Source organism: Ornithorhynchus anatinus, chromosome 19, assembly GCF_004115215.2.
Source record: "Ornithorhynchus anatinus isolate Pmale09 chromosome 19, mOrnAna1.pri.v4, whole genome shotgun sequence".
Classification (NCBI taxonomy): Eukaryota; Metazoa; Chordata; class Mammalia; order Monotremata; family Ornithorhynchidae; genus Ornithorhynchus; species Ornithorhynchus anatinus.
The window spans coordinates 23,955,066-23,972,995 of NC_041746.1; the positions used below are offsets into that span (position 1 = coordinate 23,955,066).

The 17,930-nt window shown below is 43.4% G+C and overlaps 1 protein-coding gene across 4 annotated transcripts in view; it reads left to right on the plus strand.

The window, feature by feature from the left end:
• The window catches only part of COL12A1 (collagen type XII alpha 1 chain), a 151,778-nt gene that overhangs the window by 117,291 nt on the left and 16,557 nt on the right, over positions 1–17,930 (plus strand). For all 4 annotated transcript variants that reach the window (XM_029047119.2, XM_029047120.1, XM_039914749.1 and 1 more), the window contains 9 exons: positions 1,910–2,052; positions 2,491–2,600; positions 5,593–5,742; positions 8,283–8,360; positions 9,441–9,527; positions 11,235–11,288; positions 11,629–11,724; positions 12,991–13,044; positions 13,843–13,896. In XM_029047119.2, the coding sequence (XP_028902952.1) occupies positions 1,910–2,052; positions 2,491–2,600; positions 5,593–5,742; positions 8,283–8,360; positions 9,441–9,527; positions 11,235–11,288; positions 11,629–11,724; positions 12,991–13,044; positions 13,843–13,896 (826 nt within the window). The remainder of the gene's footprint in view (positions 1–1,909; positions 2,053–2,490; positions 2,601–5,592; positions 5,743–8,282; positions 8,361–9,440; positions 9,528–11,234; positions 11,289–11,628; positions 11,725–12,990; positions 13,045–13,842; positions 13,897–17,930) is intronic.

Consider the following 17,930-nt stretch of genomic DNA (forward strand, 5'->3'; position numbering starts at 1 on the left):
GGAAACTGAGGCCTAGAAAGTTAAGTGACTTGTCCAAGGTCACGCAATAAGTACGTGGCAGAGCTTAGATTAAAATCCAGGTCCTCTGACTCTTAGGCCTATGATTTTTTCACTAGGCCACACAATTAATAAGTAACTATGTTCTAGAGAGGATCTCTGGTTTTATCCCTATGCTGGTTCTCCATAGCACTTCCTGCCCCTGGAACATTTTCTTTCTTTAAAGTGTAATAATAATAATGACGACGACAATGTGGTATTTGTTTAGCTCTAACTTTGTCAAATACTGTGCCAAGCACTGGGGTATGTACAATTCAATTAAGTATAATAAACTGAACAAATAAACCTGCAAATACCGAAGACCATTCTTGGCCGTTAAGAGGGACCGGGTGAGGTATTCTTTCCTTGCTTCTTTCCTCCTCAGCTTTCATACCAGCAAAACTCAACCTGAAGCCAGGGTTATAATCCACCATGCTCTGATGAGACCGTGCAGGATGGATCACTCAATTATTCAGTGACCTTTACTGAACACTTTATGTGGGCAGAGCACTGTAGTAAGCACTTGGGAGAGTACAGTAAAGTAGATAGACACAATTCCTGCCCACAAGGAACTCATAATCTAGAGGATGGATGTGTGAAGAGAAGTGCAACATTAGTACTCTAAATTATTACCTTCCTTTCCCACTTAGTGATTTTTCTATTCAGTCTCCTCCAACAGGCCAGGATTTTTTTTTTTCAGTGTTTCATCATGCCAGCAGCTAATAGCTGTGGTTGTCTAGATCTACTTTGGTGTGACATGCTGTGGTTAGGATCTACTGGACATGAGCAAAGCAATTTGTTGGTTAGCAGAGAATTTGATTATTTGACTCAGTGCAAGCCTGCCCCTGAGTAAGATAACTAAAAACAGGCTTCTCCTTTATTCAAATAAAAAGTTTCTCATGTTGAAAAAATGTACTTACAGCAAGTGGAGGGGAATGCAAATCACTCAGAAATACGTTTCTGAGTATAAATAAAATAAAAAATAAAAGAAATAAATAAAAAAGTTGGAACTGTCTGGTCATGATGATGGCATGCTCCCATTAAAATACAATTTCATTTCTGTAAGAAGTATAACTGCATCAACATAGTCCTTTAACTTCCTCTCCCTTCATCACCCATCGGCTGATCTCAGAATTGATTGTACCCTTACCTTAAAGCAACATTAATCAGCTCTTGAGGTCTCTCTGTATGAAACTTATTATTCCTCCTTTTCAGTTCCCTTCTGACTGCGTTCTTATTCATTACCTAGCGCTCCAGACCTAGCAGTGCTGAAGGTGAAGATTTATGTTTCCAAAAAGCAGGGGCCAAAGTGGGAGAAGAAGGGGACTAGGGATGCTGATTGGTGGGAAGATCTTTGGGGTACGAACTGCTATATGGGACGCATAACAGGCAAGATTCCTGCTTCCTTTTAGGAAGGCAAAACAGGACTTTCTAGTTGAAAGGTGCTCCCTTTTCTGAGGAGTAGGATTAGCTTGTATTCATCTCAGCGCTTAGTACTGTGCCTGGCACATAGTGTGAAGCCCTATACAGAGGGTTTCGGGGGGAACAGTAGAAAAAAAGGCCCAATTCCTGTCCTCAAGGAGTTTACAATCTAATGCAGGAGACAGAGATAAGAGGAAAAAGTGCTTGGATAGTAGAGTACGGAAATTGATAGGGACCAAAGTACTTGGAGAGTTTGGGAGGATGTAGGTGCTGGAATGGGAAGTAGGAAAATGTAAAGTGAGGAGAAGAAAAATGCACTGGGGAAATCTTGGGATTTCCGAGGGGCCGTGGCTCTCTTCTGTCCTTCTTACTGAACTGTCTCATCTGAATCAGATTTTTCGATTTTCTCGATGTTGTTTGATAAGCAGCACTTTCTTTCTTCATTTCCTAGAGACCTGCACCCTAACGGTCTGCCCCCAGCCTACACAATCATACTGCTATTCCGACTTCTTCCGGAAACCCCCAATGAGCCGTTCGCTCTTTGGCAGATCATGGATAGAGACTACAAGCCTCAAGTCGGAGTGGTGGCTGATCGTAAGCAGAAGTTTGCATAGATATAAACCAGAGAACGGGGGGTGGGTTAAAATGGCTGAACTTTTGTTCCCATTTTTATCTTCTAAAACCTTCTTAGATCTCTTTGCATGGAGGATTTTCCCTCAGTACCTAAAGGAATCACCCAATTCGGTTCGATTAGACTGTAAGCCCGTCAAACGGCAGGGTCTGTCTCTATCTGTTGCCGACTTGTTCATCCCAAGCGCTTAGTACAGTGCTCTGCACATAGTAAGCGTTCAATAAATACTATTGAATGAATGAATGAATGATTTCATCTCAGCCAAATGCCAGAAATCTGGGCAATGGCTCCCAAGAATGTACTTTTGCTCAGTCCTCTCTAATGAGATCAGAAAAATGCAGAAACCCTATGCTGGTCGCCACTGGCTTTTGAGACTATGTTGCATTTTATATTGACTTTAGCTTCCAGCAAGACATTGTCATTCTTCAACAAGGACACAAGAGGTGAAATTCAGACGGTCACATTTGATACCGACGAAGTGAAGACTCTGTTTTATGGAAGTTTCCACAAGGTAAATGTCAACGGGTGCACGTGGACTATTCTATCGTGGAGAAGCAACGTGGTCTAGTGGATAGATCCTGGACCTGGGAGTCAGAAGGACCCGGGTACTAATCCCAGCTTCCCCCCTTGTCTGCTACGTGATCTTGGACAAGTCACCTCACTTCTTGGTGCTTCAGTGATGTCATCTGTAAAATGCAGAATAAGACTGCGAGCCTTATGTGGGACAGGGACTGTGTCTAACCTAATAAGGTTGTATCTAGCCCAGTGCTCAGTACAGTGCCTGACACACAGAAAGCGCTTATCAAATACCATAAAGAAATGCTGGAGGGGATTTCACTGACAGGCCACAGTCAGGAAGTGGGTCATGAGTTAGTGGATAGAGCACGGTCGTGGGAGTCAGAAAAACATGCACTCTAATCCCGGCTCCGCCACATGTCTGCTATGTGACCTTAGGTAAGTCACTTCTCTGTGCCTCAGTTATCTCATCTGTAAAATGAGGATTGAGACTGTGAGCCCCAAATGGGACAGGGACTGTGTCCAACCGATTTGCTTGTATCCAGCCCAACACTTAGTACGGTGCCTATACATAGTAAGCACTTAACAAATGCCATCATTACTATTATTATTTCTGTTCAGCATGAAAGAGATAGAGCACTCCCTGGCCAGCTTTCCTTTGTCCCCTCTAGGCTGTAAACTCACTTTGAGCAGGGAAGGTGTCTGTTATATTGTTTGTTTTATGGTATTTGTTAAGCTCTTACTATGTGCCAAGCTCTGCACACAGTAAGCGCCAATAAATACGACTGACTGGCAGACTGACTTCATCTCCAGCACCAGAATTCATCCCTGCCAGATGGCGGAGACTGCTCTGAAGCCACCTGCTGTCAGGGGTTGTAGAACATGGCAGGGGACTTGGAAAAATCTGGAGCTTCTCCTTGTCAGGAGGTGGGGAATGTGGCGGAGGCGGGATTCCTGGGAAGGACCGAGAGGAGGCATTAGTGGCACGGCCACCCGCCGAGGAGAGTTGTGTCTACATAACCCAAATTCCACCAACGTTAGATGGTGCTGAGCTTCATGTTTAACCTGGAGCAGTTCTGGTCCGTGGGAGCCATCCAATTTTTGCCTGGAGAATGTAGCATTCTCCTTCCTTTCTGTGTGGAAAATTCCTGAGGAGAAACTAGCCCATGGGAGGAGATCTCTGAGATTGAATTTGAAATTTAGAAACAAATTCCCCAATTGCGTTCATTCACTCGTATTTATCGAGCGCTTTCTATGTGTAGAGCACTGTACTTAATATGACAATAAACAGATACATTTCCCCAAATCACTATGCATGTATTGTTTCCTGAGTAGTGAGCTTCACTGCTCTGTTGGTAGGAAAGCCTCGTTGGTCTGCACTTCTGTCCCTCTCAAGATGACTGAAATCCCCATGGCTGACTAATGAATGTCTGAAGGAGAATGCCATGCAGGGGGAATTGGTTCATTGGTTTTTCAATGAGGTGAGCTCTTTGAATAGAGAAGAATCCAACTCATTTGCTTTAGGATGTGTTTTCATTCATCGTATTACCGATTCATCGAGTTTCATGCTGCCCGAAACAGGAGCTCGAAGATGTTTTTGTTGAAAGAGCTGTTGAGAAATTTGGAGTCCCAGAGACTGATTCTTTGAATGGAATTTGGAGTATTTTTACAAGGCTTGATTTTTGCATATTCCAATATGGCCATTTCATTATAATAATAATAATGGTGATGGTATTTGTTAAGTACTTACAATGAATCAAACACTGTTCCAAGCACTGGGGTAGATACAAGCTAATCAGGTGGACACCGTTCCTGTCCCATATGGGCTTCATAGTCTTTATCCCTATTTTACAGATGAAGTAACTGAGGCATAGAGAGGTTAAGCGACTTGCCCAAGGTCACACAACAGACAAGTGGCAGAGCCGGGATTAGAACCCAGGTCCTTCTGCCTCCCAGGCCGGTGCTCTATCCACTAGGCCATGCTGCTTATAGTTAATGAGAGGCAGACTGCACTGGGTTCCTGAAATTGTGCTCATTAATCAAATTTGCTCACGAAACTTTTTCTACTCTCTGTATTTATTGGCCAACAGACTTTATCATCCCTTCTCCAACTTCTTCCACACCTCTCCTCTCTGTAAGTCTTTTCTGGTTAACATTCTTCAAAGGTAGAAGGGAATGCAAGATATTCACTGTGCTTTGCAGGTAGTCATTTGGAGAGGCTTTGCAACTGAGGTTGAAACATATTTAGTTCTGCAGATGTCTTGTTCTTCGCAACCTTTTTTCCATACTCTTCCTTTCCTAAAACGTTTATTTCTTGTGACCTCCTTTGTTTATTGCCCCAGTTTTCTTTATTTCTCTCATTCCAACTTCACTTCTGAATTTTCTTCTCCCTTATCTTTTTCATTTATCTTTGTTTCTCTTTTCCCACCCATCCAATCTTTTATTTCTAAACTCCTTTCTTCTATTTCTTTTGCTCTCTTCCAAGCAGTTAGTACAGTGCATGTAGAAATGATTGTGGTATTTAAATGCTCATTTACTGTGTATCAAGCACTTTGGGTGCGGAGCCTGTATTGAACATTTATTGTGTACAGAGATAATAATTATAGTGATAATAATAATAATAATATTAATGGAGACATTGGCTAAGTGCTTATTTTGAGCCAGGCACAGTAGTAAGCACTGGTGTAGGTGCAAGATAATCAGATTGGACACAGTCCCCATCCCAGATAGAGCTCACAGTCTAAGCTAAGCATTCAGTAAATACTAATGTTTGATTTTTGTTTGGGGTGTTTTATAGAATAGTGTGTCTCATTTTTTAAATTATAGCTGTTTCTTCCTTGAATATGATCCAAACTTAATTTAGTTTGTTCAAAAAGAATTTAAGACACTGGGACTGGCTGTAAAACCCTAAGAAATACTAGCCCATTTCTTCCCCAAAGAAGAAAAATGGAGATTTTGCTCATGCCATAACATTTTTGATTTTTCAGGTTCATCTTGTAGTTACCTCAAAGAATGTTAAGATTTTCATCGACTGCTATGAGATCGCAGAAAAAGGAATTCAGGAGGCTGGAAACATCACGACTGATGGCTATGAAATACTTGGAAAACTCATGAAAGGCGATAGGAAATCAGCAACAGTAAGTCAGTCTGAAATTTTATTTTTGCCTCAAGCACAGTGAGTCTTACTTTTGCTTCTGAAATTGAAAAATTGGCTAATATGTCACACGGTGTAACCCCCCACTCTTCATAATAGTTAGATGCCCCAAACTCAAAAATGTACTTATGAATCTGAGATTAGATTATCCTCCATACTGATTTTCAAAAGTCATAAATCAGAAAGTCATAGGGGCAGTTCTACTTCCAAAACCATAAGACCATCAGCCATTCCTGGGTCAGTTCCATGGACAATCCAGGCCAGAACCCCTATGTGCTCCCCTTCCCCTCTCCCCACCCTGGGACACCTGGACATGTGCAGAAAGGAAAACTAGAGAAAATCAGTATTAACAAAAATCTGTGTTAATTTGATGTCGCGTCATCTGAACCTAAATAAATAATTTTTTGTTTTCCATCCTGATCAAACCTTTGTTCATGATCATTCTACTAGATACCTTTAGAATAAAAAGTGTGTGCTTATAAGGCTTCATTAGCAATATAAAATTACTTAGAAATTTTAACACATCAAGTTCTCAGGTGATGTGTTGAATGCTACCGTAAACAAATTGACTCCAACAGCCAGAAGTTAATTCCTTTCCTCTGACTTAAGGAATTAATACCCCTGAAGTCATTGGTTCCCTTTTTGCTCCTTATAGAGCCGCTCTGTGCTTGTATAATTAGGCTTAACATCAGAGGCCAGTTACCAGTTTGGAAGTAACTTGAATTTAAAGGGGGCAAAGGGAGATTGCAACAGGAAGTATCTTCGGAATGAAGATAGACTGTATAAACTTGTAAGTTAAATGAAAGGGTAAAATTTAGCCCCAAGGAAAGAGATCAAAAGCCCTAATCTAAACAGGGGTGAAATGGCAGATTGAATTTGGGGTCCTACATCAACACACACACATACAAACACAAACACACACACGCACATGCACATGCACACATGCTTCAAAGCAGATTTAAAGCGTTTTCAGGCTGGTTTCCAATTAAAGATTCCCAGGCACCCAGCAGGTATAAAAGCTCCTTTTTACACAGTGAGAAGCATTTTTCTTTGGTGGTGGGCCAGAATCAACTTCTCTTTTGTTCCAGAACAGGAACAGGAGCTAAACAGGAGCATTTAGTTGTGTTTACCCCTCAATCTCCCTCTGAAGTCCTTTCCAGTATTTTATCTGTTTGATGGTCAGAAAGCTTTTCCTTATGCCTCTGTTTCCATCCAAGTCCATTTCCTCTCATTTGGTCTTTAGTGAACATGGAGAGTGGTTTCTCAGGTCAATAAGATGGACTGGGAATGGGTTGATACTTGCAAATCAATCTTTCTCCAAGGTTGCTTAAACAAAAATCAACTCAGTCTCATGATCCTTGGAGATCAGTAGGTCAGCTTCTCTGGGAAATCACTTGGGTATACTGGAAGACAGTTAAAGTATCCCCTCAGCTCTCTCTTCCCCAAGCGAAACCTCCCCAATTCATTTAATGTTTCCTCACAGGCCTATTTGGATCATTCTCCCCTTTGTGGTGCTTTCAATTCTCCATATCCTGTTTAAGGTGCGGTGATCAAAACCGAACCCAGACTCAAGTAAAATTTTTAGCAAGATAAGTCCTTGAGATCAGGGATAGCTATCCACCAGCTCTGTTGCATTATATTTTCCCAAGCGCTTAGTACGGTGCTCTACACATAGTAAGAGCTCAATGAATACATTTGATGGATCAATTTTTGTGGGCAGGGAAGGTATCTATCTACCAATTTTTTTGTATTATTTTCTCCCAAGGGTTCAGTACTGTGCTCTATACCCATTAAGCTCTCAATAAATGCCACTGATTGATTGATTAGTGCAGAACACACTGGAGAGATTCTTAACGAGTCTTGCATGTCATAATCCTAATGATTCCTCCAGCATCATGTTGGACTTGTTTTATAATTATCTAAATCTCTGATTCACGTATTAGCTTGGGGTCAAGTAAATGATTAATTCTATTATCTTAGGGTCAGCTATGATTCCTGAGTTATTTTCTGTTCTACACATGGTTAGCTAGCCTTTCCCCAGCGTGTATTTTGTTGTTCGTTTCTTAAGGGAACAACATCAATCAATCAGTTGCATGCAGAGCAGTGTACAAGTGCAGTACAAAAGAGTTGACAGATAAATTCCCTGTCCAAAAGGAGCTTACAGTCTAGAGGGGGAGAAGACATTAATAAAAGTAAATGAATTATGGATATCTACTTAAGTGTTGTGGGGCTGAGAGTGGGGTGAAAAAAGGATGCAAATAAATAAATTACGGATATCTGTCTCTATTGCAGTTTATGTTCTTTTAAGACCCTTTTCCCAATTTGTCTAATGCTTTCGCACCTATTCCTGACTTCCCAGAAGTGCTTACCCTGTCCATATTTGCATACCCAGTGATCAGCGTCTCATTTCCTTCATCTATGTCACCAGTCAGGTTATTGACTAACAAACCCCTGTGGGATTTTACTTGATATTCCCATCCCCTCGGCGTGACGCCAAATAATTGACGAAGCTTTGTTTTGCAGTTCCAAATCCAGAGTTTCGACATCGTGTGTAGCCCAGTGTGGACGAGTAGAGATCGCTGCTGTGATATCCCATCCAGGGTAAGTGAAAATGAAGCAGGGGCTGGTTAGCCCTGTCTGGTTGGATAGGTGGTACGAGCCGTTCTACTCTGGTAGCAAATCATGATTGCGACCTGCTGACAGAGAGAAGTCTAAGAGAGGAAATAATATTGGCAGCAACAGCTGCAGCAGCAGCCGTTTCTCCAAATGTGAAGCACAAGAATATGTAAACACTTTCACTCTTATCAGTTGTTATGGTTTCTAGTAACCCTTCTTTCCCGGACCCTCTCTCTTTCAAGCTTGAGGATATCCCAGGGCCCACTGGAGTCCCCTGGGAGACAGTACAAGGCGTTACAAAGAACCACCATCTGCAGTCTCGGTTTCCCCATCAGCCTATCTGACGAAATCCTAATAACCCTCAGCGTTCCTGATAGTTATGAAACTTGAGCGTCGTTTTGGTCCAATCAGCTCCTTCCCAAATAATAATAATAATGATAATCACGGTATTTGTTAGGCGCTTGCTATGTGCCAGGCACCGTACTAAGTGCTGTTGACTTATGGCGGGTGGTGACCATGAGACCGTTTAGATTTGGAAAGGCGACAGACGCCGAATGGCCGAGAGTCTAAGAATGTCGATGGTGTTGGGGCATTGGAAGGGTAGCATTGCACTGAAACAGGATGTATTAGGTGATTTAGTGGAAGTCATTCATCTTGATGAAACTAACCTAAATAGATAGGAGCCACTAGAATAACTTGAGGAGATGGAGTGCAACATTCCTGGATGTGGGGGAGAAGGGGGTCTGTGTGGGGGTGCACGCTTATATGAATTTCTGGGTACATCTTGCCCACTGGACGTCTTCCCTAAAGGCCTTCGACTTAAAAATGTCTTTGTAAGATATCTTACAGGAAACCTACAGGAAGAAGCTTAATTAGGCATTTCAAATATCCTTTTTTGGTTGTCTTTTTTTTTTTTTTTTGGTGAGGGGAGAGATTATTGGAGAATCTCATTCCCCAGCGTTAGAGACCCAGGGAGAGAGGCCAGCTTTGCGTGTGTGGGAGAGCGGAGGCGAATCAAATCTTTCTTCTTCCAAGAGCGGCTGACAATTGTTTTGAACATTTCAGAGAGATGAAGCGAAGTGTCCTGCTCTTCCAAATGCATGTACGTGTACCCAGGACAGTGTTGGACCCCCAGGACCCCCGGGACCTGCGGTAAGAAAAAGCCAACGAGGCTTTGTGTCTCTCCTGAAGGTTTCAAACTGAATTCATATGGAGAAAGTGAGAGGAAGGGAGCATTTGCAGTCAGCACCTTGAAAAAAAAAATCGAGATTTTTAAGGCAGCACCCCATGTCCCGAACTCATTCCTGAACTTGTCAATTTTTAAGTAGAGAATGTTCCCAGGCTTCAGAGGAATTGGGGGCACACACAGGTTTAGGGAATCAGGTAGAAAACCCCAAAATAAACTTCAGGCTGGGATTTGGTTTACAGCCATTTATGGAAGTTCATCGCATAAGAACATTCACTAGATCAGAGTTCATTCTAAATCCACTGACCAAAGAATCTCATTCCTAGAAAAGGTCACTGGGTCTCCTTCTGGTCTTTATTCCAGAGGGTCATCCCAACTGTATCATAAATCATAGAGAAGCATCATTGCCCAGTGGGTAGAACTTGGTCCTGGGAGTCAGAGCACTTGGGTTCTCATCCCAGCTCCGCCACCTATTTGCTGTGTGACCTTGGGCAACTCATTTCACTTCTCTGTGCCTCAGATCCTCATCTGTAAAAGCAAGCAATCTGTGTCCTGTTGTGGCTTAGTGTGGCTCATAACAATAATAATAGTAATGGTATTTATTAAGCTCTTACTGTGCTGGGGAAGAACATGTGGGTGAGAATTAGACAGATTGGTCCTCAAGGGGCTTACAGCCTAAGAATTAAAGGGAAAGGGGACAGATACATAAGGAAACATTAAAACAATACAAACACAAAAAACACAATAATGGCGAAGATAAGAGAAAAACACAAAACCAAAATAAAAGCTATAGAATGCTGTGGCAGTCAATCGATCATCTTTATTGAGCACTTACTGTGTGCAGAGCACTGAGAGAGTACAATCTGACAGACATATTCCCTGCCTACAGTGAGCATACGGTCTGGAAGAGGAGACAGGCATTAATATAAATAAATAAATTACAGATACGTAAGTAAATTCTGTGGAATTTGGGTCGGGTGGGTGAATAAAAGGAACATATCAGGACTAGAAGAGTAGAGCAAATCAGGACTGGAAGAGTAGAGTGAGGGTCATCTTGCAGCTTGGAGCCTACTACAGCGTCAGTCACAGCTACAGCTAGTACCTTCCTAATATTCCTCATTTTGTGGAGATGACGGGTCCCTGCTGCTTCTCACCTTTTCAACAGGCTGTTCTGGCTCTTTGGGCCTTCCCTGAATCACCTGCAGATCTCCAAACTCAGTTCTCCAGAGCTTCTCTTATAATGGCATAACCAGAGATTGGACTCAGACCCCACATCCCCCACACCTCCTTTCCACCTAGGGCTGGAGAGAGAATGTTGAGTGATTTCTTTCGCTCAATTCCTCCTATACCCTGATTGCAAGCAATTTTTTTTTCCTGCCCAGAAATCCACATTGCAATTAAGACATTGCACTATCGAGAAGTGGAACACTGAACTGAAAGACTCAGCAGCTACCAATATACAGTGTCGAAACGTTTGTTTCCTCCCTTTTGTGTGTCATGAAATGTTTACTTCCATGGGATGCTTTTTGTTTAGAGTTTTGAAATAGGAGACTGTGTCCTGTGGATACATGACTTATTTCAGTATTATTTATATGTCAAATATCGTCTGCCTACCTCCCTCTGGGTATGTATTCTGGACTCACAACAAATAATGCTTTACAAATCTATTTTAGGGAGGTCCTGGTTCTAAAGGTCCCAGAGGTGAAAGAGGTATCAACGGACCAATTGTGAGTATGAATCCAGATTGTGTTTACTGGGAGCATCTGTGTCAAATAATGATGTGTTTGGTTTGTCCTGACCCAAACATAAATGATAAATAAGAGTGATAAAGTCCCCGTTGTGCTGTGTGATGTTGAGAAAGTCACTTAACCTATCTGGGCATAAAACCAAGCCTTTACTTTTCTCTTTGGGAGGCTGAGGAATAAAAACACACAAAATCCCCTCATCAGCAGGCTGCCAGAGCCGCTCTGTGATGAAACCCAAAGTCTGACTGTGTAGGAATGTTCTGGGGAGATGAAATTGCACGGCGACTTGATGTTGCTTTCTTTCTTTCTACCTCCTTTGCAGGGGCCTCCAGGTCCTCGCGGTGATTCTGGTCCTCCAGGCCCTCAGGGACCCCCAGGCCCTCAGGGACCCAATGGCCTATCAATTCCTGGAGAACAAGTAAGTGTTCTTTGTACCTCTCTCAACTAGGCACAGCCCCCACCCCCTATCCTGTCTAGACTGTAAGCTCATTGTGGGCAGGGAACGTGACCGTTTATCATTATACTGGACTCTCCCAAGTGCTTGGTATAGTGCTGGCCACTCAATAAATACGATCGAATGAAATGAATGAATGCTACCCATTTCTGTATGCCCTGGACTTGTCTGTCAGCAAAATTTAAAACAATTTTCTCCAAGTTCTCTACCTGTCTAGGCAGTGAAAGTGGCTTCTTTTTATACTTGATGACTTCTGATACTCCAAGAAGCACCACTTTTTTTTTACTTTTTTAGTATTTTACATTCAGTGATGAACCTGTCTTTCGATTGCCCAAATTCCCAGGGGACACCTCTCAAACTGGTCATGAGGAAAACTCTGCTTCCAAAAAACTTTACTAGAAGTCACCCAAAATCCCTGTTCCCTGCCTGAATGCGTTGGTATAATGGATGTTCACAGGTTAAAAAACTCAGTATGGACCCTCTTCCCCAAATTCCACAAAACCAGGTCTGTGTTGCCCTTTGGGGAGTAATTTGGAAGTTTGTGGAAGGAGGAAGAAGGGATATCAATCAGGGCAGGTCATTTATGAAACACTGTGTGCAGAGCACTGTACTAAGCTCTTGGGAAAATACAGTAGAGTTGCTAGACACATTCCCTGACCACAAGGAGCTTATTGTCTACAAGGAAAAAGAAAGACCTCAGGTTATAACATTTCCACCGAATGAAATTTACCATCAGCCCAGCAACTTCAGGAAACAACATGATACTATGAACTTACATTCAAGAAGATGTGCCTCCTGCATTTCAATCAGTGGTATTTATTGAGTTTTTACTGTGTGCAGACCACTGTACTAAGCACCTGGGAGAGCACGGTATAGCAGAGTTGGTATATGACCACAACAAGCTTACAGTCAACAAATCACTTGTGTGTATATTTTTGAATCGATGAGCTGAGCCTTTATCCTTTATCATAAATTACTTCATAATTTAATTCATAATTTAATTTACTTCATAATACTAATATTAATGCCTGTCTCCCCTTCTAGACTATAAGCTCGTTATGGGCAGGGAACGTATCTACTAATTCTGCTGTATCGCCCTCTCCCAGTGGCTCAGTACAGTGCTCTGCACATTATAAGAGCTCAGTACGTACTGTGGATTGATTAAATGGAGAATACTTTCCTTGGTCACTGCCTGAATTGAAAATGGATATGTCTCTTTGCTCCCTTCAGGGTCGTCAAGGTATCAAAGGGGATGCCGGTGAGCCAGGCCTGCCAGGACGGTCGGTAAGATAACCCGCTTGGGTGGTTTGGTCCCACTTTCTGTCAGGTGCAAAGAAACGAGTGGTGATTGGCTTAACTTCACCCTAGAGCATCTGGAGGAAGAGTTAACTCTGGGGCTGAGGAATTATCAACCCGGTCTCTTTCCCTGAACCCATCTGTCTTGTGGACTGGAGCCCCTGAAGGTTTTGAGAGAAGCAGCGTGGCCTAGTGAGTAGAGCATGGGCCTGGAAAGCAGAAGGACTGGGGCTCTAATTCAGGCTCTGTCACTTTTCTGTCGTGTGACCTTGGGCAAATAAATCCCGGCTCGGCCACTTGTCAGCTGTGTGACTTTGGGCAAGTCACTTAACTTCTCGGTGCCTCAGTTACCTCATCTGTAAAATGAGGATTAAGACTGTGAGCCCCACGTGACACAACCTGATTCCCCTGTGTCTACTCCAGCGCTTGGAACAGTGCTCGGCACATAGTAAGCGCTTAACAAATACCAACATTATTATTATTATCACTTCACTTCTCTGGACCTCTGATACCTCATCTGTAAAATGGGGATTAAGAGTGAGCCCCAGATGGGACATGAACTGCATCCAAACTGGCCAGCTTGCATCTATCCCAGTCCTTAGTAAAGTGCCCAGCACATAGTAAGCACTGAACAAATACCATTTAAAAAAACCCCAAAACAAGCAGCTTTGCAAATGAGCTGACAGACCGCCTATCGTCTTCCTAGTGGTAGAAAAAGACAAGATGGGAGTTGTTGCCTTTTGCCCAAAATTTATGTGTAAAAGTGTGTTTGTGTATTTTTTTCAGGGGACTCCAGGACTTCCAGGACCTCCAGGCCCAATGGGACCTCCAGGAGACAGAGTAAGTTTGCCCAAGGGTCTAGGGGCTTGGCGCACAGAGTAAGCGCCTAACAAATCCTGGCTCTACAACTTGCCTCCTATGCCGCCTTGGTTAAGTCACTTCACTTCTCTGTGCCTCAGTTACCTCATCTCTAAAATGGGGATTAAAAGTGTGTCCTACTTGATTAGCTTGTATCTACCCCGCTGCTTAGGGCGGTGCCCGGCACAAAGTAAGCACTTAACAAATAGAAGAAAAAAAACCTTTTTCATATACGTTTCCTCATCTGTAGAATGGAAATTAAATACTTATTGCCCCACCCCTTCAACTATGAGTTCTATGTGGGCCAGGGACGGTGTCCAATCTGTTTATATTGTATCTTAGCCATTGGCATACAGAAAGCCGCAGCATGGCCTAGTGGATAGAGCCCGGGCCTGTGAGTCAGAAAGACCTGGTCCTAATCCCAGCTCCACCACCTGTCTGCTGTGTGACCTTGGATGAGTCACTTCATTCCTCTGGGCCTCAGTTATCTGTAAAATGTTGATTAAGACTGTGAGCCCCATGTGAGACAGAGACTGTGTCCAACCTGATTAGCTTTTATCTACCCCAGCGCTTAGAACAGTGCTTGACTCGTGGTAAGCGCTTAACCAATGCCGTCATTATTTCAATACTATTATTGTTAATATTATTAATGATGATAATAACCAACATTAGACCCGTGCGTATATTCATCTCCTGGGCAAGTTAAAGATGTGACGCATATTCACTGGGTTTTACATACAAGGCTGAAAGGGACTCCACTGTCCCAACTTTTAGGTCTCTAGAAGAAGAATTGACTTCCTCCCATCTCGGGGGCGGGGATGTCCTGATCTTGTCACATTAGCTGGTTCCTACCGTAGCTTCGGCGGTGACAGTAGGACAGGGTGATGAGAGAGATCTCCTCAAGGCAATCCTGGGAAAACCCTCTCCATCCGAGGAGAAGACGGCAGCCGTCCGCTTTCTTCGATTGACACCGTGACGGGTCCCACCTGATCCGGCTCATTTTTTCGGAAAGAGATTCTCTACAGGATAATTCCAGTTTTGCCCATATCTACGGGAAGCAAGTCGGATGTCAGACATAGAGCTGGATCAGTTCCCACTTGGCCAGAATGCAAGTTCACACAAGTTCCCTGCTGAGAGGGGGCGGATGACTGAGGCACACAGCTGCCGGAAGCAACCCCGAAGCATGCTCAAACCGATCCCTCCCTAGAAAAGTCTTCCTTTCCTTTGGCTCTGGCTCACACAAATTCATGCATTCATTCAGTTGTATTTATTGAGCTCTTACGGTGTGCAGAGCGCTGTACTAAGCGCTTGGGAAAGTACAGTAGAACGATAATCAGACTCATTCCCTGCCCACAGTGAGTTTACAGTCTAGAGGATGAGCTGAATACTTGGTAGCCCTCCTGGACTGAATTGCAACAGAAGGAACAAGCGTCGTATCCTCCTGGCACTGACTGCCGACCTTGTGAACTATTCTTAGGACTATTAATATGTGCAATGAGCCGGGGAATTGTATCTCTTCTTGCCACCGTTCTCTGCCAGTGCAGAATCAGCCTGGTCCAAGATTAAGTCAAAACCTAGAAGTATACACCTTTCCAGCAGCTCATGAACTAGACCGAAGGGAAATCTTCATTACCAGGCAGATAAAATTTGCAGATAGAGGTAAATAGGAAACTCGGGGTGTGATGTGAAAGGGAAAAAGCACCGCACATGTGTAGATTGGTATCAACTGAAGATTTTCTTTCACACAAAAAGTCTGTTATATCATGCACCTATTATCCGCGGGTTCATGAATCAGTGGGACATGTGTGTCAAATAAATGTCTAGAGAAGCAGGGTGGGTTCACAGAAAGAGCAAAGGACTGAGATCAATCAATGATATTTATAATAATAATAATAATGATGGTATTTTAAGTGCTTACTATGTGCCAAGCACTGTTCTAAGCACTGGGGTAGATGCATGGTAATCAGGTTGTCCCTTGTGGGGCTCTCAGTCTTAATCCCCATTTTACAGAAGAGATAACTGAGGCCCAGAGAAGTTAAGTGACTTGCCCGAGGTCACACAGCCAACAAGTGGTGGTTCCAGGATTAGAACTCATGACCTCTGACTCCCAAGCCCGTGCTCTTGCCAATAGGCCATGCTGCTTCTGTGCACCTCACTGTATTAAACACTTGGGAATCCGGAGTCATAACGATAACTGTAGTATTTGTTAAGTGCTTACTACGTGCCAGACACTATACTAAGCTCTGGGGTGGATCCAAACAAATTGGGGATAGGGATTGTGTCCCACCACTTGAGGCTCACAATCTCAATTCCCATTTTACAGATGAAGTAATTGAGATAGAGACATGAAGTGACTCGCCCGAAGCCACATAGCAGACAAGCGGCGGAGCTGGGATTAGAACCTTCTGATTCCCAGGCCCGTGCTCTATCCTCAATACCGTGCTACTTTCCCAAGGGTTCTAATGCCCGTTTGAGACATGGGTTCTAATCTTTTGCCATCCCACTTGCCCGCCGGGAGGCCTTGGACAAATCAGTTCATTTCTCCATGCTTCAGTTTCCTCATCTGTAAAATGGGATCTCAATACCTGTTCTCCCTCCTTCTTAGACTGAGAGCTCCGGGAAGGGCAAGGACTGTATCCAGTCCAATTGTATTGTCTCCACCGGAATGCTTGGCATATAGTAAGCACCTAACAAATACCACAGCTATTATTACCATCGTTGTCATCGTTGTTATTGCAAATCCACTGGCCTTTGCCACCAAGCATGATGAACAGGCGCATCGTAGGGACTCCCTGAAGGGTGAGTGTCCAGCATAGCTGTGGTCAGCTGGGAAATAGCTACAGACGATGTGGTGTAGACCTTGGTTTGTGGGAATGAAACGAGGAGAGAGCCAAGGGTCCTGGCTTCTCAAGGGACAAAAAGCACAGTCTCAAACCGTGAACCACCCAGGAAACAGTGGTTCAACCCAAAGACCAAAGCAAAACCTCTCTAGACATCCAGGGAAGAACAGATTGCAAGGAATTCATCGGCCTCTCCCGCTGCCGTGAAGGGCGACACTGTCAGTTCGGGCATCTTTACACCCACAGGACAACAGAATGTCTACAAGGAATGTCTACATAGGTGCCAAAGAGAGGGATCCCGTCTCTGGTCCTTTTCTGATCAGGAATGCTGAACACATCCCCATTTCGCTTCCATGAATGGAAAGTCAATGGCAAAGAGCAGAAACCCAAGACCAGAACCCAAACTGGAGGAATAGGGCGAGACAAGCCCCAGCTCAGCCTTGCCCACTCTGAGGGTAACGGCATCCTTGCCACAGAATTTTCTCATGGAAAGGGTTTAGGTCCAGATGCAACATTTTCATTACATCCAGTGACTAAAGGCATTTTTACCCTCTACAGCACAACCCTTTCAAGTGAAATTGCTGCTCTGAAAATAGGTTCAACGTTTCTGGAGCTATTTGAACCATTTCCAAATCAATTTTCAAAGGATCTAAGCAACTATTTCCAATGGAAAAATCCCACCTACTAAACAGAAAGATGGATCTGTAATGTTGATGGACTCTGCATTATCCTGAGTGGCTAAAGCTGAATGGATTTTAAGTGTTACAGTAACTCATTGTTGGGAAAGTGGAGGAAATCCTATCTGTTAAAATAATTAACAAAGCATTTGCTGACAGAAGTACAGTAAAAACTTTATTATTTGATGCTTTAACAAGCAGAAAGCTTGAGTAACTAGAACAGTACAGCAGTCCTGGTGGACTGAGAAAAATCGATCCATCGGACAGAAGTTTAAAATGATCAGGAGCAAAGAGGAAGGAGAGACAGACAGGGAGACAGAGCCCTTTATGCCTATAAGACTCTCCCGGGAGAACTCTGGCAGAGCTGCCTTAGTCCATGATAGGTTAAGCCAGGAGTGAGGCATCTGCTAATATGATTAACCCTCTATGTCGTTATGGAAAGCCTTTTGGGAATAATTCCCTAGCTCAGCTCTGGCTGAAGAGTTAATTTAGCTAACTA